The sequence below is a fragment of the Balaenoptera ricei genome, chromosome 10, assembly GCF_028023285.1.
Source record: "Balaenoptera ricei isolate mBalRic1 chromosome 10, mBalRic1.hap2, whole genome shotgun sequence".
Taxonomy (NCBI): Eukaryota; Metazoa; Chordata; class Mammalia; order Artiodactyla; family Balaenopteridae; genus Balaenoptera; species Balaenoptera ricei.
Window position 1 is genome coordinate 76046694 of NC_082648.1, and position 26393 is coordinate 76073086.

General features: G+C 35.9%; 1 protein-coding gene across 3 annotated transcripts in view; it reads right to left on the minus strand.

The window, feature by feature from the left end:
* The window catches only part of ATP2B1 (ATPase plasma membrane Ca2+ transporting 1), a 130329-nt gene that overhangs the window by 9866 nt on the left and 94070 nt on the right, over positions 1–26393 (minus strand). For 2 of the 3 annotated variants that reach the window (XM_059936653.1, XM_059936654.1), the window contains exons 11-21: positions 24947–25188; positions 22120–22357; positions 16820–16999; positions 16094–16181; positions 15612–15718; positions 8092–8283; positions 7648–7861; positions 6971–7182; positions 5485–5592; positions 3485–3667; positions 3013–3099 (exon numbers count right to left, since the gene is read on the minus strand). In XM_059936653.1, the coding sequence (XP_059792636.1) occupies positions 3013–3099; positions 3485–3667; positions 5485–5592; positions 6971–7182; positions 7648–7861; positions 8092–8283; positions 15612–15718; positions 16094–16181; positions 16820–16999; positions 22120–22357; positions 24947–25188 (1851 nt within the window). The remainder of the gene's footprint in view (positions 1–3012; positions 3100–3484; positions 3668–5484; positions 5593–6970; positions 7183–7647; positions 7862–8091; positions 8284–15611; positions 15719–16093; positions 16182–16819; positions 17000–22119; positions 22358–24946; positions 25189–26393) is intronic. The other variant, XM_059936655.1, reaches the window with a different exon arrangement.

The window sequence follows — 26393 nt, forward strand, 5'->3', positions numbered from 1 at the left end:
CTTGACAAAATTCAACATCCATTTATGATAAAAGCTCTTAACAAAACAGGTATAGAGGGAACATACATCAACATAATGAAGGGACAAACCCAGAGCTAACATCATACTTAACAGCAAAAAGCTGAAAGCTTTTCCTCTAAGGTCAGGAACAAGACAAGGATGTTCACTCTTGTCACATTTATTCAACATAGTAATGGAAGTCTTAACTAGAGCAATTAGGCAAGAAAAAGAAACAAAAGGCATCCAAATTGGAAAGGAAGACATAAACCTGTCACTGTCTGCAGATGATATTATATATAGAAAACCCTAAACACTCCATCAAAAATCTGTCAGAACTAATAAACGAATTCAGTAAAGTTGCAAGATACAAAATCAATATGCAAAAATCTGTTATATTTCTTTACACTAATAACCTATTTGAAAGGGAAATTAAGAAAACGATCCCGGACTTCTCTGGTAGCACAGTGGTTAAGAATCCGCCTGCCAGTGCAGGGGACACAGGTTCAAGCCCTGGGCTGGGAAGATCCCACATGCTGCGCAGCAACTAAGCCCATGTGCCACAACTACTGAGCCTGCGCTCTAGAGCCCGTGAGCCACAACTACTGAGCCCGTGTGCCACAACTACTGAAGCCCGCATGCCTAGAGCTCAAGTTCCGCAACAAGAGAAGCCACCGCAATGAGAAGCCTGTGCACTGCAAGGAAGAGTAGCCCCCGCTCACTGCAACTAGAGAAAAGCCCGTGCGCAGCAACGAAGACCCAATGCAGTCAAAAATAAATAAATTAAAAAAAAAGAGAAAACAATCTCATTTACAACTGTATCAAAAAAATAATAAAATATCTAAGAATAAATTTAACCAAGGAGGTGAAAGACCTGTATATTGAAAACTACAAGACATTAATGAAAGAAACTAAAGACGACACAAATAAATGAAAAGATACTCCATGTTCACAGATTGGAAGAATTCATATTGTTAAAATGCCCATATTACCCAAAGCAATACAGATTCAATGAAATCCCTATCAAAATTCCAATGCCATTTTTCAAAGAAATAGAACAAACAATCCTAAAATTTGTATGGAACCACAAAAGACCCCAAATAGTCAAGGCAATCTTGAGAAATAAGAACAAAGCTGGAGGCTCCCTGATTTCAACTATATTACAAAGATATAGTAATTAAAACTGAATGGTACTGGTATGAGTTTGCATAAAAATGGACATATAGATCAATGGAACAGAACAGAGACCCTAGAAATAAACCCATGCATATATGGTCAATTAATTGACAATAAAGGAGTCAAGAATATACAATGGGGAAAGACAGTCTCTTAAATAGATGGTGTTAGGAAAACTGGACAGCCATATGCAAAAGAATGAAACTGTACCACTGTTATCTCACACCACACAAAAATGAACTCAGAATTGATTATAAAGACTTTAACGTTAGACCTGAAACCATAAAACTCCTAGAAAAAAACAGAGATGGTAAGTAAGCTCCTTGACATAGGATGATGATGATTTTTTGAATCTGACACCAAAAGCAAGAAAAGCAAAATTAAACAAGTGGGATTACATCAAACTAAAAAGCTTCTACACATTAGAGAAAACTATGAACAAAATGAAAAGGCAACCTACAGAATGGGAGAAAATATTAGCAAATCATATATCTTATATAGGGCCAATATCCAAAATATACAAAAAACCTGTACAACTTGATAGCAAGAAAACCAAACAATCCAATTAAAATATGGTCAAAAGATCCAACAGACATTTTTCCAAAACCTATCTACAAATGGCCAATAGGTACATGAAAAGATGCTCAATATCACTAATCATCAGGGAAATGCAAATCAAAACCCACAATGAGATATTACCTCACATCTGATAGAATGAAACAGAAACAACCTAAGTGTCCACTGATGAATGAATGGATACAGTATGGTGTACGCACACACACACACATAGAGGAACATTATTTAACCATAAAAAGGAAATCTTGATATTTGTGGAAACACAGATGAACCCTGAAGGCATTATTATCCTAAGTGAAATAAGTCAGACAGAGAAAGACAAATACCGTATGATCTCTCTTACATGTGGAATCTAAAAAAAATGAAACCCAAACCAAGCTCATAGATACAAAAAACAAATTGGTTGCTGCAAGAGGTGGGAGGTGGGCAGTGGTGTGAGAAATGAGTAAACTTAAAAAAACAAAACAAAACTGAAAAAAAATTAAAAGAAATGCACTTTCCCTACTTCTTTGGAAAACTTAATAGAACATTTTCTTATCTAGGAAGCAATCCTAAATTAAATTGATTATATAAATGAAAAAAACCCACATAAATACCAAAGAACTTTGAAGCTTATACAGGGATGCAGTCTCAAAACAAAACAAAATAAATTAAAAATTCACAGCAAGGCCACAAAGTCCAAGCTAAGAAGGCAAACACCTGGCTATATGCTCAGAACTTTTCTTCAGGGTACTAACTTACTTTACAAACTGAACAAGATACAAGTCAGAATGCTTAAGTTCATTTTTAGCTTTAAAAATGCAATTTCTTGGTTCTGTTAGGTCAGTTTCAAATCACATGCTTTTGGGAATCATGCAGTATGGAACATGTTTAAAGGCATATACTCAAAAATGTATAGTCGTTTCACAAATTCTAAGCTACAATTTTATTCCCCATATTAACTATCAGAGTTAGCATAGAGACAAGCTCACAGATTTCATGTCTGATCTTTGGTTGCAATTGTTCCACCTGTTATCTAACCCTCTAAGAAATAAAACAACCACAACGACAACACTTTGAGGTCTCAATCCACTTTACGAAAAGAAAGCTTTATGAAAAGCCTGAACAATGAATTTAAACATTAAGGAGAAAATGAGAAACGTTAGGTGTGTGAAGTAGGAAATGTTAATTTCATGCACTTAGGAACACACACTCACACCCCACAGTAGTAGAAGCAGTAGAAGAGGAAAACACTACATGTGTAGGGGTAGAAATATTTGTTACATCATGATGCTGGCTGGCGATGGAGGGTTGCCGCCTTAGAGCCCCCTGAATGGAACTTCCACTCTGGAAAGCATTCACTACATCCATCTGCAAGGAATCAGAGATTGTGACAGCTTGCTCAGCAAGAGAGAGAGAGAACAAGAGAAAGGACCATTCCATCTATCAACATATAAAAAGTAAAGAAAAAGGCACTTTTTACAGAGCAGATAAATAGGCAAGAGTAGCATTTGGAGATGAAGGGGGGGAAAAAAGCTAGGAAAAAAGGAGCTTAGGGGCATATAGACACATTCTTTCATGGTCAGTTAAAACTTTCACTCATTCCAGGCACCAGTACTATTTTTCAAAAGAATAAGTTTTGTGGGTTGGGGAGGCTAGAAAGGAAGCAAAGGAGCACATTCAAACCTCCTCCCCAGGTGCAAAGCCCTCGGCTCCCGCTCCCATCGTCTCTCCTACCTCTCCACCAGACCCATACCTGCGTTTGGATTCTGTTCAGACCTCTAAACCACAAGATCTGGCCACGCCGTAACTCCCGCTCAGCGTGATCAATCTCTTCCACGTCCTCTGCTAACTCCTCCTCAGGTATTTCTTCCTTTTGTGTTCCATGACCAGCTTCTTTTAGGAATTTTAAACGGCTAGTTGGAATTGTTGAAATAAGCTACAACACAGGGGAAAGAACTTAGAAACAAATCATATCAAACTACAATTAAACCGATCAACTTTAATACAAAAAAGGTATGGAAAGTTGCAAGTATAGCCAACTATCTTTACCAATGAAGCAATGAGATCCTGTCCATCAGAGACTTTCTTTCTCAGAACAAAAAATATTCTTCTCTTAGCTACACAAAAGATTTAAGTTTGAAGGCTAAAAAGTTTTCCTGAATGGAAATAACCTGATTACATTTTCATATTTTATTTAGGACATTCAAGACAGTAAATTATACAACCATGCTTTGATATATACATATTTCCTTAAACTCATATTAATGATATTTATTTCAAATAAAATGAAAATAGGTGATCTTATATGATGCAAAAGAAGTTTACATTTCATTAGTGCTTTAAGAATTCAATGAGAAAAAAACATACCAAAATTCAGAAAATCTTCAAGGCTGAGCTGAAAATAGCTTTTGTTTATTGAATGTATTTATTTTCAAAAAGTACAACTATTTAAAATTGGATTAATACTAATTGAGAATGACACCAAACAGGAACAGATGCCCGAGATGACATAAAAAATACCAAACTACCAATATGTATGAACTTATAGGTGTTCACAGCCATTCCTTAAGGAAGCTGGGAGAAACAGGCATGCAGTCAGAATCAGAACTGCTCAGAGAACTTGTAGTCCAACCACCTCATTTTAGAGATGAAACAGGTTCAGAGACACTGGAAGTGACTTGTTCATGGAGTGACTAAGACCCTAGGTTTCCTGACCAACAAAATCAGTGCTTCCTACCATCGCACACTTAAAATCAATAGACGACGTCAATCAAAGACAGTAACTGATGCCTGTTAGGCATGTACACTGTACTGAATTTCCTCTTCCTGAAATTAGCCAGATTTTGGGGGAGGTTGTAGGGTTTGGTTTTGCCTGTGAGGGAACATTATAAAGTAACTAGAACGGTAATAAAAAAAAAACAACTGTGGGCCCAGTATGGATCCTGCTTAAAAGAAGATCTCAATGAAAGAGGTCTTTATAATGAGTAAGAAGAGAAACCTCAGAACCTAGAAACACAATTAAGAAAAAGGTGAGATAAAAGGCACATAAAGACTGAGTTAAGGTTAAGTACAATCTGAATATTCAGTCTGACTGACTTGCAAAATGACAGTAAATTTGCTCACACCAGTTACACACCATAACATCGGCTAGTTTTCATTTATGAAAATGTTGGTACAGATTCTATCAGTTTTATAGTGATGGTAATGGATTTAAAATGAACAGCACACACACCGTTACCACTTATCTTTTAAAAAATAATGACATATATCTGCAAGTCAGCTACCCATAGTGAAGATTAAGGATATCTAATTTTTCAGGCATTGTATTTTATACATACACTGTTGAAGCCATTTGATCCAAATAATCTAAAATGTCATTTTGTGGCCTATTTTTCCAGATACCAGTATTTTTATAGAAACATTCTTCACATCAACTGAAACTCAAGATTTTTCCAATGCTACACTTGTATTAAATTACAAAACAAAATGATAAAAAGTCTAAAGTATATAATATTTTTACTAAAATATTAAATCTGAAAATGCAAAAGTAGGTCATAGAGCGAAAGATACAGATATCAGCATTCTAACCAGTTATAAATGCATCAACTTAATAACAGTTGTAAAACTTGTTCTAAAAAACAGAATGAAAACTACTTAGAATCAAGTTATAGAACTGATTAAAGAATACACACACTAGAAATTTTTTTTAAAAATCACTGTAGGTTTGAACAAAAAATGATGAGATTTTTTTACCTGGCCCCAGAGTAACGTTCCCATTCCTAGGAATATTGACCATAGCCACTGTTCTATTGAAAGTTCTGAACAACTGAAAGGTTTTCCACCAAACTGCACAATTATTATCTAGAGGAATAATCAAGAATAAATTTATTTAGTGAAGTTGTTGTCTTATACTCTGGCCCATGCTCCTTATCTCATTGTGGACTTGTAATGAACAGACCAGTAGCTGGTCCACAGACCACACTCTGAGTAGCACGAAGGCATTGAAGAATGACACCCTACCATCAACTGTTTTGGGTATATCAACCTATGCGAGGAACTAAGTTTTATCAGACTTGCTTGATAGAGAGACAGGCAGTTACATTTTTGCAATCCCCATATATTAAAAACAGATAAAATAAACCTAACTTTAATAGTAAGTAAAAACTAAAATTTTAGCATGTCATGAACAATGATTTTTTTATAAAATACTTCCAGAAACTACACAGCAAGTAAGCAACACTTCCCCTAAAGTTTATAGAAGTTGAAAGCTAAAACAGAAACAGTCTGCACAGAAATAATTAAGTCTAGGGTTTTGGTTTCGGTATCCACAGTACACAAGGTATAGAGTGAATAAACTTCAAAATTCTTAGATCTTCATTTTGAAACTAGCACCATCCTGTTTGATTCTATTATTGAAAAGCTCACCTTTTAAGTTTAAATCTTACTGTGTTTACTGACTTCCTGGTGTGATCACGCACCATATTCACTTACCTGCTTTGATTCCAGATTCTGCTAATAACAACCATTTACATAGAGGAGTACCATAGAATCCAAGATGATATAAAAACATAGGTATAGTATATAATTATATAAAATTTACCATATGTAAAGTGATGCTTAGTTTTGTCCTTAGAATGACCTTTATAAAAATGGGATAATTCGCTCCTTTCTATTTCATCTCAACCCCACTTCTCACACCCCATTCTCCCACTCCTCTTCTACTTTGTTTTGACAATATTACAAAATGGAAAACTGGCACATACCAGGTCTGGATGAGGCCATTCAGAATCACATGGATTTTAAAATATTCATTTCAAAACCTTTTATTTTTTAATAATGAACTCAACTGTACAAATACAACTACTATTAATTGCTAGAAGCAATTAAGGGATCACTCTAGCTGGACTATAAAGTGGTTGACTATAAGACTGGCCTTAAATAACATAAAAATTACAACAGTTTTCATAATAACAATGTAGAATAATCAGAATCACAGTGAGTGTGAAGTATCACAGCCACAGAACCAGTAGTGCAATTAAAGTAGTATTAGTTTAATGTACTCATTCACATGTAGAATTTCAGGATGGGGCAAATTTTCACTCGAGTTCTTTTGATGTCATCAAGGCAATACACAGAAGGCCCACACATTGCAGTCAAGTAATTTCTGGAACAAGCCACCTGTTCACCTAAGATCTCCACATAATAATCATATTTGAAACTATCTTTTACAATTACCCACCTGTACCACAAATGTGCCTAAAACAATTGTGCAGAAGATGGCATTATTAAAGATTCCTTCAAACACATTTCTTTCACCATGAATTTTCCGAGCATTTATTTCGTTGAAAAGTTGCATCAGTACAAAGGTATTAAAAACAATAGTATAATGTTCCGATGGAGGAGCATGCAAAGGAGCATTTCTTCCACTATCAATATCAAAAAACTTTTCTCCTGAAAGAATGAAAAATTACTATTTTGTAATTATCATACAAAATAATTTAACATTTCAAGGAAGTATGCAATAAAACCTAGTCAGACCTTTCTTTGCTCTCAAACGGCAGCACAGAAAGAGTTGGAAGGGACCTGGGATTCTCTAGTACAACCCTCTTTTATTTTATACAGGAGGAAACGGAAGCCCCCAAAACTATGGTGACATGTTTAGGATCACATATCTAAGTTAGTGGTAAAGCCAAGGACAAGAAATTCGGACTCTTTTTACTCTCCCACTGCCCCAATCTATCACACTGCCTCTCAAAATGTACTAAGGATCCACTGATAAACAGAAGAAATTAAAGATAAATGGGGAGTCAGAAAGAAAATAACTTATATTCTTGAAAAATTTGTAACATTAAAACCATCTGGGATATTAGCTTGGAACAGAAACAACCGAAACTTTATCAGGCATTAAATTCTTACCAGCAAACAAGAGTGTAAAGACTACTACAAGCTGATAGAATGCATGACCCAAAATATTCTTCATCATTGTGCGTGAGATGAGAGGCTTATTTCTACCATAAGGCTTCCGAAGCAGGAGAGACTCAGTGGGGGGTTCAGTTGCCAGAGCCAGGGAAGCGAGCGTATCCATTATGAGATTTACCCACAGCATCTGCACAGCCTTAAGCGGTGAATCCTAGAAAAGACAGGTTTCTTAATAGACATTTACAACTATTCAGGGACTCCGCAATTCTCAGGAAGCCGTTTCTATTTAAAAACTTAACAGAACAGGATTACATTTTTATATGAATTAACCTAAAATACTAAGCTTCAACTTATTTAAATATTTAAGTACTTTAAAAAGGCAGATTATACACATCTTTGCTCTAAAATAAACAAGTTTTAATGAATAAATTGTCAACCTACTTGAGTAATACAGGCGCCCGTGAAAGCCACAATCACTGCTACTACATTAACAGTAAGCTGGAACTGAAGGAATTTTGAGATGCTATCATAGACATTTCGTCCCCACATAACTGCTTTAACAATGCTTGTAAAGTTGTCGTCTGTGAGAATAATATCAGATGCTTCTTTAGCTACGTCAGTTCCAGCGATACCCTATTAAAGAAAATTTCTGTGAATTAGACTGAATGTTTAAAATATAACCTTTAAATATTTGAAAGGATAATATATATTTTATAAACAAAAATTTACCATTATACTTAATAATTATTGACTTAAATTTACCATAAAAGGGGGTAATATAGTTAGTCTAAGATATTGTACTATCTCTCAGAAAGACATTCTATCTCAGCAGAAATCAAACATAATGAATGAGGCATTGACAATAATGTTCAAATTGAGTTTAAAAAAACAAAAAGAGGAATGGACACAGGCACTACCCAAGTTCCTTCCAAAGGCACTACCCAAGTTCCTTCCAAAAGTCACACTAAAAGATTTTTTTTTTTTAATTAAAAAATAAAAACTTACAAAGTCAAAAAGTTAGTGGGAAAAGAGACACTGCAAAAACATCTTAAGAGGCTGGAAAGCAGATAACCAAGTAGGAAGAAACTCAGCAGACTCCAGAAAGCTGAATCCTAAATCAACAGTAGGAGAGCAGAGTAGCAGCCTTTCTGCACTACAGGACTCTCTTATGTAAGGCTCAGGACTCGGCAGCACCAGGCAGCACTGGAGGTAGGGGTGAAGGCGTGAAAAAGAACAGGAGGATTCTTAAAGTCTACCGAAGATGCTGAAGCAGTACTTAGAGGGCCCAAACTAAGAATAACAATGTCCCTCAACAGTGGAATGGGATGGATTAATAAGTTGTGGACTGATAAAAATTAGTGAACTACAGCTATATACAATAACACAGATGAATCTCACATGAAAAATGATGAATAAAGGAAGATGGACTCAGAATAATACATGATATATGATTCTTATGTACGAAGTTCAAAACCAGACAAAAGGAATCTTCAGAATACTGGTTATCTCTGCAGAGAGACACGGCCGTAATTAGAAGGGAGTGTGGTTGAGGCATCTGGGGTCACAGGTCATATTCTATTTCCTGCCTTGCATAGAACAGGTCTGTTTACTTGTGATAATCCATTCAGTGTTTACTTATGACACAGACACTTTCCTGTATGTGTGTTATATTTTAATAACAAAATTAAAAGAAAAGGCAGCTAGAGCCTCCGAGTCCCTTCCCACATCCACGCAACCAGGAAGTCTGCCACTTCCTCTAACCTGGCAGAAGACTGCCTGCTAATTTACTAGGGAGGGTATAACAGAGAACGTTTAGACTGAAGGATACCAAGTGCTGCTGAGTATAGGAGGTGCTATATTGAAAAAAAGGGGTTAAGAGTAACTGTTTAATGAATGTAGAGACCACTACCCTCCTTTTTCTACTTGTTTCCCAGAATACCAGCATTCAGGATTGCCCTCTAGGCAGCACATTTGAAAATTCTTTCCTGAAAATCTGACCATCATAGGAGAAGAGACCTAAAAATACTGAAAATTCAAGGTACCCTAAGGAAGTGAAATGGCCAAGCCAGATCACTTTACTGGGAAGCTTCTGGTCAATAAATCCCACTTAGAGGCCTAAGGCTTTCCAGCTTTTCAGCTTTCTACTGGTAAAATATGCAGAGACAACCAAGAATCACTTTGACATCTGAAGAAAGCACTAACCTGAAAGACAGAGACTAAACCAAAAGGCATATGGAGACACAAACACTACACAGAGATAAAAGCTGATTTTTATTAAAAAAAATCAAATCCTTAGAAAGGCAAAAGGTCAGCAATGAAACAAGAACAAGAACTCAGAGATCCAAAAACAACTCTTGGAAATTAAATATATGATCACAGAAATGAAAAAACAACAGAAGTTGAGGAAATATTCCTGCAAGATGACAAAGGTATGGTAGACAGGAAAAAAGAGACAAGATAATAAGGTAAGTCCAAGAGGTTCAAAAATCAGAGGGGACTATCCCACAAAGAAGAGACACTGGAGAAGACATAAGACGAGTATAAGAAAATTTCACAAAATTGAAGAAAATGAGTTTTCATAGTAAAAAGTTGCCTTAAGACAAACCATCACAACATTTCAGAGGACTGAGAACAAAGGAAAGACTTATATACCTCCAAAAAGTGTGTGCGTGTGGCAGGGGGGAAGGAGGTTCAAAATTCAAAATGGTATGTAATAACAATGGAGGTACAAATTCAAAATTCTGAGTGAAAATTATTGTCAACCTAGATTTTTATACCAAGTCAGACTAAGTATCAAGGAGGATTCTTTGAGGAGAGAATAGAGATTTCAGTCATAAAAGTTATGAAAAAGTTTAACTCTTATGAACCCTTTTTCTCAGGGATCTATTGGAGGAGATGGCTTTACTACATGAGAGAGTAAACCAAAAAAGACACTGACATCAAATTCAGGAAATTCAAAATCTAACATAAGAGAGAGGAAAAGGAAATTCTTAGGTATGGAGAAAGAAGAGACAGCTGTGTAGCAGGCTTAGCAAACAGTCCAGATTGAAGCACATCAGAAGATCTGGGAGAGGGATCTCTAAGAAGGCAAAACTGGTAAAAGTGCCTGATGTCTCTGACGTAATGAAAGGAGTGATGAATTAGTATTAAGTACATAAGAAAACTAAGAAAATAGATAGATAAATAATTTAAAGATTAAAAAGTGAATTGAAAAAGAAAATGTATAGGGAATACAAAAAGTTGTGCAAGGAAGTAAAAGTAATTATAACAGACCACATGGCTCAGCTTGTAACAGCATTTCTAATCACAATAAGGACGGTATATTGACTGACCTCTAACTCTGATGGAAGAGTAACAGGATAGGTAGTGTGCATGAATGCATACAGGTGTCTGTGTGCCTGTGAAAGTGCTAAATCCTTATCTTCCTTAATGAAGAGTCATTAACAAATGCTTTATATTAAAACAATAAAAAACCTATGGGGGCTTCCCTGGTGGCGCAGTGGTTGAGAGTCTGCCTGCCGATGCAGGGGACACGGGTTCGGGCCCTGGTCTGGGAAGATCCCACATGCCGCGGAGCTGCTGGGCCTGTGAGCCACAACTACTGAGCCTGCGCGTCTGGAGCCTGTGCTCCGCAACAAGAGAGGCCGCGACAGTGAGAGGCCCGCGCACCGCGATGAAGAGTGGCCCCCGCTTGCCGCGGCTGGAGGAGGCCCTCGCGCGGAAGTGAAGACCCAACACAGCCAAAAAATAAATAAATAAATAAAATTAAAAAAAAAAAAACCTATGAACTGGGAGATTGGGATTGACATATATACACTACTGATACTATGTATAAAATAGATAACTAGTGAGAACCTACTGTATAACACAGGGAACTCTACTCAGTGCTCTGTGGTGACCTAAATGGGAAGGAAATCCAAAAAAGAGTGGATATATGTATACATATAGCTGATTCACTTTTCTGTACAGTAGAAACTAACACAACATTGTAAAGCACTATACTCCAATAAAAATTAATTTAAAAATATAAAAAAATTTAAAAACCCTTGTAATCATGCCATTTAGGTACATGGAGGCGAACAACTAAGGAAAACAAACAGTGAAAATAGTTGGTTTTCTTTAGTCAAAAAATTAGCTGGAAGAAATGATATGTGGTAGGGGACATAGTTATTAAGTCTTATAGAACTGTTTGACTTTTTAAATGCTATGCAATATTGTTTTGATAAACACGAAGTCCAAAACAAGTTTTTCTCAAAATACTCCATGAAGGAGCAATCTTAATTTAAAATTTTAGTCTCTAACTCCTAATCTGTATACTTTACTTTTTTTTTTTTTCTTTTTTTCGGCTGCACTGTGCCACTTGTGGCATCTTAGTTCCCCGACCAGGGACTGAACCGGAGCCCTCGGCAGTGAAAGCACGGAGTCCTAACCACTGGCCCGCCAGGGAATACCAGGGAATTCCCTGTATACTTTACTTTTAATGTGCAACATATTTAACACATCTAAACCCAACAGGTTTCCTTGCCTCTAATCATCCTCCATCTTTTGCAAATGCAAATCTCACACTCCCTTGTTCAAAATCTTTCAAAATTTAAAAAGCTACTTTAAGATGTTAATTAGTGTCCAAATAAAAACTAGTTCCATAGTGAAACAAGTTTGGGAAACTCTCCATCAAAAAACGTTAAAACAGCTTTTTATAAGCTTCTTAGAGCTGTATGCTAGCATGCATTGTGAGTCTCCAAATTTGTTTTACTGCATGAGAAGTCTGCTTGGGAAGTGCTCATCTACAGGATACAAGAACAAATTCCTCATCTTCATATTCAAGGCCCTTCTGATCGTCACATTCCAGTACCCACCAACACCACACCCTCTTCTAGTGAAGTTAAACTACTTGCAATTCTCGGAGGGTCTCTTGGCAGTACTTTTCTCCCTCTCTCCATTCAAATGGCACCTCTTTCAGAAAACTTTCCCCAGTCTCTACAGGCAGAGTCAAGGACTTCTTCCTTGAGGCACTCCCTGTGCAGTGTTTAGTCCTTCACTGGCTGCCACCGTGCTTCAATGATTTACTTCCTTGTGTGCTGAACCTTTAGGAGGCAGCAACTACTCACCTGTAATGTTTCTGGCCCAGAATATTGAAAACAGCTTCTTAATGTTTGGAGGAGAAACAAATTATTATTAACCCAAAGTCTAAAAACACTTTAAATTAAATGAAGATATTTTAATTACCTTAGGGAAGATTTTACTACCACAGATGCATATTTGGTTACAGAAATACATCATGGCATTCAGTGTATGATGACAGAAATATCTGTACATGTGTGGTTAACTGAATTTTGGTAAGAATAATGCAATATAATTTAAAAAATAATGTAATCATATTTTAAACACAGCATGGAAGCTTGCTATCTAAAGGAATTCTAAAAGGAGTGGCTAAACAGGGGAAAATGCCAGGCCTCTTTGCAATGTACTCACATTAAAGTCCCTTTAATTTATTGTTGTAAATTTTATCTTAATGTTGAATTTACTAAATGTAAGTGTGTGTGTGTGTGTATACATACACACACACACACACACACCTATATATATAAACAGAGAGACAGAGAATAGAGTGTTTTAAAATGCTATTTCTGCCTGAAAAATAAGACACAGGTTTAAAAAGAAATAATCAATAGCAATTTCTTGGGCTTCCCTGGTGGCGCAGTGGTTAAGAATCCGCCTGCCAATGTAGGGGACACGGGTTCGAGCCCTGGTCCAGGAAGATCCTACATGCCGCGGAGCAACTAAGCCGGTGCGCCAAAACTACTGAGCCTGTGCTCTAGAGCCCGCGAGCCACAACTACTGAGCTCATGAGCCACAACTACTGAAGCCCGCGCGCCTAGAGCCCGTGCTCCGCAACAAGAGAAGCCACCGCAGTGAGAAGCACGCGCACCACATCAGAGTAGCCCCTGCTCGCTCCAACTAGAGAAAGCCTTCGCACAGCAACAAAGACCCAACACAGACAAAAATAAATAAAATAAAATAAATAATAAATTTAAAAAAACAGACACTTCATCTCTCACACACACACAAAAGCAATTTCTTGTGGGTATCTAATAAAAGCCCAAGACAAATAATTTCATCTTTCAGTTTTAAAATATGAAATTGAAGAACTGAACAAATATACAAAGTAAATTCAAGCTTGAGCAAGAGTGCTTTCAAGTCTAAGCCACTACGCACTTATTTTTTCTCTGTGCATTTAAAATAAATTTAGATTTTTTTTGACATGCTACCTTTAAAAAAAAAAAAAGTGGTAAAATGGACCTAAAACTTTCAAGGCTTAAAAATCAAACAAACAGAGCAGCTGTTGTACTGTGTTTTTGTTTGAATTACTATATTTACCTGCATTTATTTAAAGCCCTTAGTATCTGCCTTAAACACCTAAGTTTTAGGAAGAAAGTTTGTTGTTGTTTTTTTTTTAATATTAAAATGCATTGTATATAAATACCTTCCTGGTCAGCTGTCCAGATGAAAGTAGAAGTAAGAATCCTGCCAAATGCTCAAGAGCAGCAATGAGTGATCCCGTGTTTCTAAAATGAATGATCCTGTTTTGCTTACAGCCAAAGGAAAAGCCCTTAAATATTCCTTATCCCTTCAGCTTCTTCTCCCAGGTCTCCAGAAGTTCTCACCAATGCACTGCTTACCATAATAAGTTTGGGATAGGGCAGGGTGGGAATCTTTGGGTTCACAGCTATTGGTTGAGGGTATTTTACCCATATCATTTCCTTCTTCCATCTCCCTCACTCTTGTTAAAAGGCAGCTACCATGGTGGTGGTTCTGCTAAACCCCTATTTTAGTAGCAAAATACCAGGGGGACAAATTATGCAAATAAACATTGGTACACATAAATATTCTCCTTTCTGAAACACTTGGGGGCACACCGTGTTTCAGAATTCAAAGTCTCTCATGCTCTAGCAAGACGATGAGGCACATACCTTCTATCACAAATTCTCCCAGATGGGGTTAGCATCCCATAAAAACACATTAATATCTCTACAATGACTATGAACGTTCATATTAAGTGGGACAAATAACATCCTCATATCATTCAGAATAGTTTTTGCAATCAAATGATTCTGCTGCAAATTTAGGAAAAGAAATTTCAGTTTTCAGATTTTTGGATTTGAGAATTGTGATTATGAACCTGTATTTTCCAAAAATGAAATAAATCAAATTAAAATGAAATAAAATACTTAAGTTTTCGATGGCACTGAAAGTACAAAGATTCATTCCAACACTGAAAAATTAGAAGGACTGGATTCAAAGATATAACAATCTAATTTCAATCATTAAACATTTATGTAGCATATGTATTTCATGATAACTACTTCATAGTAAACACTTCATCAGTATTATGGCTACAGTATAAAGAAAATAATAATGAAATGCTAAAATTTCCTAGCACTTTTAATAATCAAATATAAATTAAGAACTTGGGTGGGGTGAAATAGATCTTTTTTTTCAATCAAAAAAGATTACAAAAAAAAAAAAGATTACATCTATTATACATGAAATGATTACTATTAAAAGTTACGCTTAAGACATTTTCAGTTGAGTGGAAGATTCTTAATCATATTCTTAATTTAAATACATATAACTGTTCTAAGCCTGTCTCCTGTTTAAGAGGACTGTAAGGTTTAGATGAGAAGACAGACATTTATATATTTTACAGAGTACAAGGTAAATGTATGATATTATTATAACTGTTCAAAAGAAGTCATGTCATCTTCCAGCATCAAATAAAGGTATTATATAAACTAATTAGACGTATAAACCAATTTAGGCTTACATATTATCCCTTAAGCTACTCTTGAGGGACAGTGTTTAAAATCAACAGCAATTTAGTAACAAACAAACAAACCAAACAAACAGAAAACCCAGCCAGTAAATTACATCTGAATATTTGAATTAGGTTAAGTTCCTACCATTGCAAATCCAACATCAGCTTTCTTTAATGCTGGGCCATCATTTGTACCATCACCAGTTACAGCTACAACCTGGCGTTGTTCTGAGACAGTGCTGTCAATTATACCTGAAATAAAAGTAAGTATTTATGCTGTAAAAACAATCTGTTTAATTAATAATAAAGTGATTCTGCAGAATATGCTAGCTAGCCAGTTTTACAGACTCAAAGTTAAAAATAAATAATTAAACACAGAGAAATGGAAACTGCTGAGATGTTGGGCAAGGAACAACTCCAGAAATTGTTGTATTAGGAGTTATATCCTGTTTTAATCACTGAAGATAAACACAATTCACCTAAGGTATCAAAAGGAAATGTATTTGGATTTTATTGGAGAAGATGATATCCACGATTCAATCTAATATTCCGTATCTATTACTATTTTAGGAAGCAGAACGCATTTCTCTATTAAGAAATTGCGGAGTAATTGTAAAATCTACTCACCTTTAACCAGTGTATGTTTGTCAGTAGGAGATGACCTTGCAAGCACTCGAAGCTTTGGCCAAATCTTGTCTATCCGCTCTTGCTCAATCTATAAATTTTTGTCAAAGTTAAAACGTGCCCAAGCCTAGTTTTCTAATTCCAAGTTAGCGACCTAGCATTTGTATCAGTGGTTTTCAAAGTGTGGTGGACAGACCAGCGGTATCAGCAACTCCTGGGAACTTGTTAGAAATGGAAATTGCTGAGCGAGACCCAAGGTCTGTCTTATAAGACACTCTGAGGTGGGGCCTAGTAATCAGCGTTTTAAAAAGATCTCTAGTCACTCTAACGCAGAACCGCTGTTATATATATCATTACAAGATCAAATTCTAACCATCTCCCCACTGCCTATGAAAATGGAAACTCCTTAGCGTAAGTAGTGCAGGGTTTGGGGTCCCCTAAAATATGTTCCATAGTAACCTTTCCAAACTCATCTCCCATTAGTCGCTTACACATATTGTACTTCTTGGGCCCAGACTGAAAAAGTGAAGCACTCACTCCCTTTAGGGCAAATTTCTTTATCACTTGTCCCCTTTATTTCCTAAAATGCTACTGTTCTGCTTCTTGGGGTGAGGGCTGCACTGATCCAGGTGCGATGCCTAACCCGTAGTGCGTATTCAAGATGTATCTGTCCAATGAAATTCCTAATATACTAAAAATATATCAACTTAAAAAATAAAAAATGCTTACCTCGCCTTTTTCATTTCGTATTCTTCTGTTGAAATCTTTACCTTCTAGGCACAGGAAGTCTTCCCCAGGATGTAAAATACCACATTTGGTAGCAATAGCCCGAGCAGTATTAATATTATCACCAGTGACCATCCTCACAGTAATTCCAGCCCTCTGACATTTCTTTATTGCATCTGGCACCTGGTTAATGTGGAAAAAAATTCACATGATGAAAAGAAAATTAGTATTTCCAGGGTGGGGAAAAATCCCACCGAACAAATATACATTGCCTCATAGTCCCACAAATGACAACCTTAATTACATCTCAAGATATTATTTCTTGAAGTAGTCCCAATAATCTCTTCTTTCCCCTTCCACTGCCACAGTCCTAGTTCAGGCTTCACTTTCAGTTATCATCTGACTTAATTTGCTTACGTTATTTATTTGCCAAAGGCTTTTTAAAGCGCCTTTTTCCCCTAGCAACCATTAGGCAATTCTTTCCTGGTTGGCTTTCCACCGTTCTGGTTTTACTGCCCAGACCACACCAGAGTAAAATGTTGGTGTTCTTTAGGGTTAAGGGAGGCTCACTTGTTTTTCCCCATTCTTGATCTTTTAAGGGTTATCTTACCTATTCTGGAACCTCCAACTACTAGCTACATGCTAATAACTTTCAGACCTACATATTTTCCCCAGCTCATTGTGAGAGCTGGATTCCTAGTTCCATCAGAAAACAGACATCAGAATTTGGGTGTCTAAAACGGAAACCATGTTTTCTATCTAAGAGAAACCTAAAGATTATCTGATATCTTCAAACTCCTTACCCTATACATCCTTAAGGGCCAGTGAGTCCTGCGATTCTACCTCAAACCTTCCCTGTACTTGGTCTCCAATGTTTGTTGCCTGAGCTACTGCAATAGCTTTTTAAAATTGGCATCCTTGTGTTTATGTTCGTTTCCCCTTTAAAACATCTGATATACCCAACAATACAGTTCTTTTTTTAATACACTTCTTCAAAAATATACGATTCCTCAACTGTTATACTATAAACCACAAAGTTCTCAGTATAACAGAGTATCACACTTGAGCTTCAGAATAGCTCCCTAGTAGATAAAAAACAAGGATTTACTATATAGCACAGGGAACTATATTCAATATCTTGTAATAACCTATAATGGAAAAGAATAAAAAAAAGAAAAATATATGTATAACCGAATCACTTTGTTGTACACCTGAAACTAACACAATATTGTAAATTGACTATACTTCAATTAAAAAAATACAAGATGACCAAATATTGCACTATTGAGCACCCTTACACTAAAAAAAAAATTCATTGTTTAGGTGAAATGCAAATTTAATTGGGTGTCCTGTATTTTATCTGGAAACCCTACTCTAGATCTAACTACCAGTTCACAGGAAATAGAAGGAATGCAATTGGCAAAATCTATTATAGAATGTAGAATACTCTCCAGGACACATGTCTTTCTACAAATAATTTCCAATGAAACAATAGTTTACTTGCTAATTGAAAGAAAAAAACAATTTGTTCTTTGACAGAGAAATTGCAAGAATGGAAAAGGGAGGAAACCTATAGATCCTTTAGATTAAAAGAGACTTGAGAGGCATGGCAATAAATTTAATGTGTGGATTTTGGATCCTGATTTGAATAAGCATTTGTGACACAATTTAGGAAATTTAAAAAATAATAAATATTTAGGAATTATTGTTAAAAGTTTTAAGTATCATGGTTGTGTTTCACAAAAGAATTAAAAAAAAAAAGAGTAGTTTCCTAGATTTATCTAAATTTTTTTTCTACTATACACAGCTTGATAGATGAATAATCAATGTATTATTTTTGTGCCTGTGCTTCTGTAATTCTCTTTGCCTAGAAAATCCTTTCCTGTTCTTCTCTAACCAGAAAATCCATGTCGATCCTACTAGAACAGAGGTCGCAAATGCAAATACCCACAGGGCCATGCGGGTAACAGAAATGAGGAAAAAACACTGAAAGTGACAAATCCAAGACAATCCTAATAGAAGAGCACTCAGCTCTAGTCTTTTTTTTTTTTTTTTATCACGGTGGAAATGTTGACAGAATCTATAATTTCAAGAGAAAGCAGAAACCCAGATTTGTGTGTACTCTCAAACCTGATGTTTTAAACACACACACACACACACAGTCCACATATAACTTGACTGAAGGCTAACTTTGGCCTATATGCTGTTTGTGACTTCTATTGTAAACAGTGTAAATGTAACATCTCTGGGAGCTTTCATGGCCTACCTAGACAGAACTGTGCTTTCATATTATACATCCCTCTATTGTTTAAAAAAATCAATATTTGATTCTGAAAACACTGGTCTGCTGTATAAATGTATTTCTCACTTCTCATTTGAGATAGAAAGTAACCAGATTTGTCCATCTTAGCACTCACTGGGTGGTACCCTGAGATCATTTGGAATAGGAAACAATGAATAAGAGGCAGAAACTGGTCTTGCTTAAAGCTATGTGGCAAATAATATTTAAGAAAGTAAACTAAATTTATTAATAGTCCACTAACCACCAAATACTTCCACTTAAAACTTACAAACTACCTCCACTTTTACAGATAAACTGAAGAGAAGCCAAGCATCTTGTTTAACTATCTATGCATATGCAATAAAGCTAGATTTATTCTAGACATCTAATTAATCAAGATTCTCTACATCAGAACTGTACAATCCAGAAGACCTACTTGGGAAAGCTACGTCCTATTACATTGTCTCATTTTAGTATGAAAGTACTCATCTCATTTTGTGATACTGAAGAAATTAATTGCCACTTACGTGTTTAAAAAAAGATAAAACTGTCCATCAACCTCAGTGCTAAGAACACAAAATGAGCAATACATTTTCCAAAGGACAAAAGTTGAAAACATCCTGATTTAATATTATATTTAGATAAGATTTAAGCCATAAATCAATGTATAAAACTTCGAATGGTTTTCCTTTGACCAAAGGTTGGCAAACCTGATCCACCTGGATGTTTCATAAGCATTTGAAACTCCAGAACCCCAAACTTGATCTCTAAATAGGCAGCTTCGTCTGACTCTCTTATTACATTTGTAATACCATCTACCAGCCACTCAGTTATGCAAGTTGGAGACTGATTCCCCACTCCTCCAGAAGAGATCTAATTGTAGAGATATCCCAGTCCTAAGCTTACTGCTCTAGCTACGCACTTTCCTCACGAGATCTCCTTTAGCCTCATATGTGAATTCTCCAGCCTACTTCACTTTCAGGCTTCTAGGTTCAACTGCCTGCTTGACATATAATTGGATGTTTCAGAGATCTCAACAATGTCAAAAAGAGTATATCCAAACCCAACATATTCATTCCTATTGGTTCTACCTCTATTTACTTTAAAATCATACCTTTCTTTCCATCTTCCCTGCCACAACTGTAGTTCTAAGCCATGATCATCTCTTGCCTGGGATCACTGCAATAATCTCATTGGGTTCCCTGCTTCTACTCCTCTTTTTAATTCATTTCTTACATAGTACCCCAAATACTATTTTAACAACATGAATCATGTCACTTCCCAGCCTCAATTTCTTCAACGACTTCCCACTGAATTTCAGAATAAAATTCAGAGCCCTTGTTGCCTAGTAAGGCCAAAGATAATCTCATCTGCCCTTTCTTGTCCAAACTTACAGCCACACTGGCCTCCTTTCCACCTCTGAAAATCTAAATACTTTCTCTTCTTAAGTGTCCTATATTTTTTGTGCCATTTTTCTGGAATACTGTTCTTGCAGCTATTTACATGGCTGGCTCACTTTTAGCCATCAGACCTCAACTCAAATGTTACATCTTCAGAGATCCTTAATGTGGTCTCTGCTATCTCTTTTATCACCCTGTGCATATCCTTTACAGCCCTTATCACACTTGTAATAGTCATATCTGATGCTCCCCTGCTACCTCACGCCAATTAGAATATAAGGCCTATGAGGGCAGGGACCAAGTCTTATTCCTCACAGGATGTGTCTTCACTTGGCATACTGCCTATGTACCTATCACTTTACCTGTTTATCTGTTGTGTTACCTCTAGAGTATAAGTTTCATAATTATTTTGTTTAGTGTAGTATTTCCAGTTCCTAGGAGAGTGCCTGGCACTACACACTGGATGTTGAATCAATTAGTTGATGACAGCCACTGAACAAAAGCTGTTTTTGCCTTTGTGCTTCTATTCATGTTGCTACTTTGCTCACAATGTGCTTACCGCTCACTCTCTCTCTTGGTCTAGCCAATACCTCTTCATCCTTTGAGACTCACATCAGGTAATTAACCGCTAGGAAGTCTTACTTGACCCCTCTCATGGTTAACATAACACAGTGGGGTCTTTTAAGCAAATGTATTTTATACAGAGCTGGGTGTGAACACACTAGCTCTAATGTCTAGAGCTAACCTCTATACATCTCAATTTTTCTTCATCTTTCAAATAAGTACTAATACTTATAACTCAGAGGTGAATATTAAATGAAATAATACATGTAAAGCACTTGGCATAGTATCTGGCACACAGTAAGAATGCAATAAAAAGATATAATTACTTTAGAAGGTTGGGGGCTCATATAACATGCTCTGCATATGTATCTAACTATGTACTAACATCCTGGTTATAATTATGTGTTTGTCCATCCCTGCCCAGGACAGTGACTTCTTTGAGGCCAGGAACCAGATCTCAAAAATCTTTATGTCTCCAGTATCTTAGCATAGTGGCTGGCACACAGCAGTTGCTCAACAGACTTAAAAAAAAAAAAAAAAAAAAGATTTAAAGAAGAAAAGCAAAGTCTAGAGCTGTGGACTGTCCAATATGGTAACAAGATGTTTAAATATAAATTGAAAAAAAATTTTTTTAATTCAGTTTTTCAGTTGCACTAGCTACACCTTAAAATCTCAGTAGTCACATGTGCCTAGTAGCTATGATATGGAACAACACAGAACAATTCCATGGTTGCAGAAAGTCCTATTGGACAGTGCTGGACTACAGACCATGAAAACAAATAACTTAATGGCATTTACTATGTAATTTAATATAAATATCAATGGACAAAACCTACCCAGTTCAAGGCACTGGTTATGCTATAAACATACAGGATCCCAAAGAGAAGTTATCTAATTAAAAACCATAAACAGGTAGCACATGCAGCACAAGCACTATTATTTCACTAATCTTGGATTCACATAGGAGAGAAATAAAATCACAAACACTAAGAATTTTACTAGAAAACTGGTTAAAGTTAGTGCCTTCTGCACATGCAGAACACAGAATGTTTCACCACCTCAGGTCTCACAGGATCTTCAATCCCCACAACAGCAATGCATGTAAGGCCGGTGACAATATCATTTTCATTATCCCATTCTGGTTCTGGTTCTCCTGCTGGGAAATCTCTGAATGCAAGACATATGGTTCTCAAGCCTTCTGATGCCATCGGTTCAATCACAGTTTTTACAATATCATCACGGTCCCTTGGTCTGAATACTTTTGCCTCACCATTAGCACTCAAGATTTTGAAACACCTATAAGGAAATGTTGAATCCAAACATCAATAATTAACAAAAATAATGGTTAATGCCATTTAAGTGAACTGGAAGGGCTAGAGTCATGGAATCTGATTACCCGGAATTCAGAGAATTACATATGTTGTGCTTTTACAGACTTAAATCACATTCACCTTTCACCCTCCCCTTTACAAAATACAGTTCTCTTTTTATGGTTCTCACTTGGCCATGCTCCATTCAAGTTACTTTAGACCCTTCTCTTTTGGAAATGCAGGGCTTCTAAATTTTCACAAAAAACCTCGTGGCAGAGAAGAATAAACTATATGCCTGTCCATTTTGGTACAGAATTAGACATTAATTTTAATTAACACAAAATTTCCAGATATTTCCTTCTTTTAAAGTAAAAAGCCACGTTCAATCAACCCTTACCTGAGATGCTGTTTCATCACCTATATTGTTTTAACCATGAAAGAAAAAAAATAACTTACTGTTAAAATAAGCACTCTATTAGAATGAGAGAGATAATGCCAAAATAGTTTTAGTTTCAGCGAAACTAACTACAACTCGTTAACTGTGTAGTAAATAAAAGTTACACTGTATACTTCCCTATTTAAAGTTTATTTTTTCACATTGCCTCTTTATGTTCTTCTCCTTGGTGATGCCACTGCCTCCTGCTTCTAGGCAGGTGATTCCCAAATCCCCATCTTCTGTTTTGATCGTTTTCCAAAGCTTTCCACTCTGACAGTCTACTCAGACGTTGTACCGTACCTTAAATTTACTGCATGCAAGACTAAAGGCTGTGTCCTCACTGCCCATTGAACAGACATCAACATTACTCCCAATAATTTCAATGTTAAGTCTAAACTCTCACCTGAATACCTCCTTTCTCCTCATCATCTATATAGCATTAGCTCCTAAGTCCTATGTATTTGTCCTCTGAACAGTCTTCCGTATGTTTCCTCTCCTTTCTATTCCCCCTGCTACTCTACTGCCTTCTTCTGGCTCTTACTTCAAGCCAGAGCTACTGTAATAGGCTTTTAAATGATATCGGTCTCCAGTCCATCCTTTTTTCCCCCCACAACCCACCTTATTCCCTGATGCAAGAATTATCCTCAGTCCCACAGCTATGCTCATTCTGCTACCTGATGAAAAAAATTCTTCAGCTGCATTATCTGGCCTACTTAACTGTTTTAACTGCTCAGGCTAACATTTAAGAGACTCCACAGCAAAAGTAAATCTCACTGTGGAAAGAGTTATTGTATACTTAATATACTCCATGCTGGATGTTTTACATGCATTATTTTATCTCAGGGTCTTAGAATTGGTGGTCATCATCCTCTTTTTCAGTGAAGGAAAATGGAAGCCAATGGAAGAATCTTCCCAGCATCCCAAAACTACTTAGTTGCAGAAGAGCCAAAGCCTGATTTGGTTTTGATTGAAAAATCTCTCCCATACCACCTACCTGCTTCTCAGCAAGCCACGGATGCAAGATTTCTAACATTTCACAGAAATCAGATAACCAAGCATATGTAAAGGGAAGAAAGATGTCCTGTGTGCCACAAAAGCCCATCACCACTCAGCTGAACTGTCTGACTATTAGCTATTCTCCCAATATGGTCTGCATATTCCCACTTCCTTCCCTCCAATGTGGCTACCTTCAACTTGATCTTACTTCATACCGAAACCTATCTTAAATGCTACACCCTTCATAGTATGACCTCTCATCTTAAAACTTTGTGTACATCTGTCATATTCTGCATTTTCATTTATATGTATTTTCTCTTAAACCTGTTAGATTATAATCTGACAAGTGTTCATTAAGATAACACTGGATTATAATCTACATATAAGCTAATTAAAATTGGAAATATTTTAAATATTACAATTTTAAGTGAGTTCTAATTTTCCAAAAATGCTCTTAATTTAAAAAAAAAAAAGTTTTCTACTTCTCTACTGGAATTAAAAAAAAATCAAAATAATTTCAACACCTGTAGTAACAAATAAGCATTAGGAAAACTATACATAAACATGTGATGTCAAAATTGAGGCGACTGGTGTGTATAAGGACAGTACAAAAGAAAGATTACCATTCAAAATGACAGCAGATATTTAAATACGACGCTGCAGCAGCATAAATATGATAAAACCTCACTCTGATATAAAAGGATTCTCAAGATCTAGGTTTAATGCTTTGCTGTTCTAAAAACTAATATATAATTCATTCATCACTATCTACAATGCAGTGTTGAAGACATAAACGGCAGGTTTTCTTCCCAGAAGGCTTTTATTTTTCATGATCCTACATAACAATGGAGTCAACATGTTTAAGAACAAATATCAATGTTCACTTCATTAAACCTACCAGATTGAATGTAATGGGCTTATTTTCCCTGTAGCAAAATACTAAGAAATAAAAGAAGCTGGAGTATGAAAATGACAGAATACCCTGGGCAAAAGAGCGATACCATTAAAATATACTAAAAAACTCCAAGGTCCTAGCAAATGCCTGATATTCACAAAAAGAAAATAGCAACAATAATAACATAGTAGATATTCCATAAAGCAACTATAGTTAGCAAATTATTCATCTAAGCATTTTACTCTTACTTTTTCAGAATTATCTCAGATGCACCCTTGCTGAATATTCGATAACTTCCATCTGAATTTTTCAGGACAGTACTCATGGACTTCCTAACAGAATTGAAGGTGTAGACTTTGTACAGTGCTTCTTCTGGTATTTCATTTCTAACATCCTGATAATCCCGTTTTAAATCCAAAAGAAGTCCCAACAAGGCACATTCAGTTTTATTACCAACATGACGTGGTAATCCACCCTCTTTCTCTGGTGGCTATAAGAAAAAAAGGTTTAGAAGCTAGTATCATCTTGTTTCTCTACGACAGTTTAATTTATAATGTAAAACAGAACGAGACATTCTAAAACAAAATTATACAGAAATTATATAGAAAACTTCTATTAGTTTTAGCATTTCAAAGAGGGACATAGAAAAAGTAAGGTAGAAAGAAGCTCTGGAGCAAAGATGACACGGATTCCGATCTCAGCCCCGCCAGTTACCAGCTATGTGAACTTTTGGCAAATTACCCAACTGCTGTGGTCCTTGGCTTCAGCATCTGGAAAATGGGCGCTCTTATGACCCAAGAATTAAATAAGACATGTAACTTTTAAAGTTGGTTCCTGACACATATGGGACTTAAGAAATTTTAATTCCTTTCCTTTTCTCTTGTTTTCATTGAATATTTACATTAAATAATTCAAAATTAAATCTACTTTACCAATTTTTATGGCTTAAAATAAAAATATAAGCATTAAAATGAAGCACTGTTGACTTAAATATATATAAAAACTTTATTTCCTTCATAGTATCTTCACAAATACCTCCTTATGTAATCATCACAACAGTATTAAGGGCAGATGTAACCATCTTTACTTAACAATTGAAGAAAGTAAAGCTCAGACTTACAGCTAAGGCAAAGCTAGATCTAGAATCAAGATCTCATAACTTTCCAGTCCAATAATCCAATTCATGAAATACTAATTTTGTTTATGGTCTTCACCCACAAATCACTAGAACACATATCAGCCAAACAATTTCATGCTTTATGTTATAAATAAAGACTTTTAAAACTTGCAAAGTTAAAAATATTTTATTCTAAGGTAGTACAAGTCTAGAATTACTTTATTCAGTTAGTCCCAAAAGGTTTAAGGATCACCTTACAGGTAGGATCTACTGAGAAACCAAACAGAGCATATAGCAAGCATATATAAAACATATTATTTTAAGTTGAAATCTAGTTTCAAAATCTTCTCTAGTAAATTGAGTTAATTTTCTATAGTAAGATAGACTAGTCTTTCACAAGATGAGCAAAGTAAAAATTTAAAATTAAGGACTTATTCTGATTGTTAGGCTCAAGAGTTTCTAAACGCAGGAAATTCAAAATACAGGAGACGAAAAATACAAATAAACAGAATGTATATGTTGATCAACAGATCTTACTAGTAACACAAATTGTATCAAAAGAAAATTAAATACAGTAT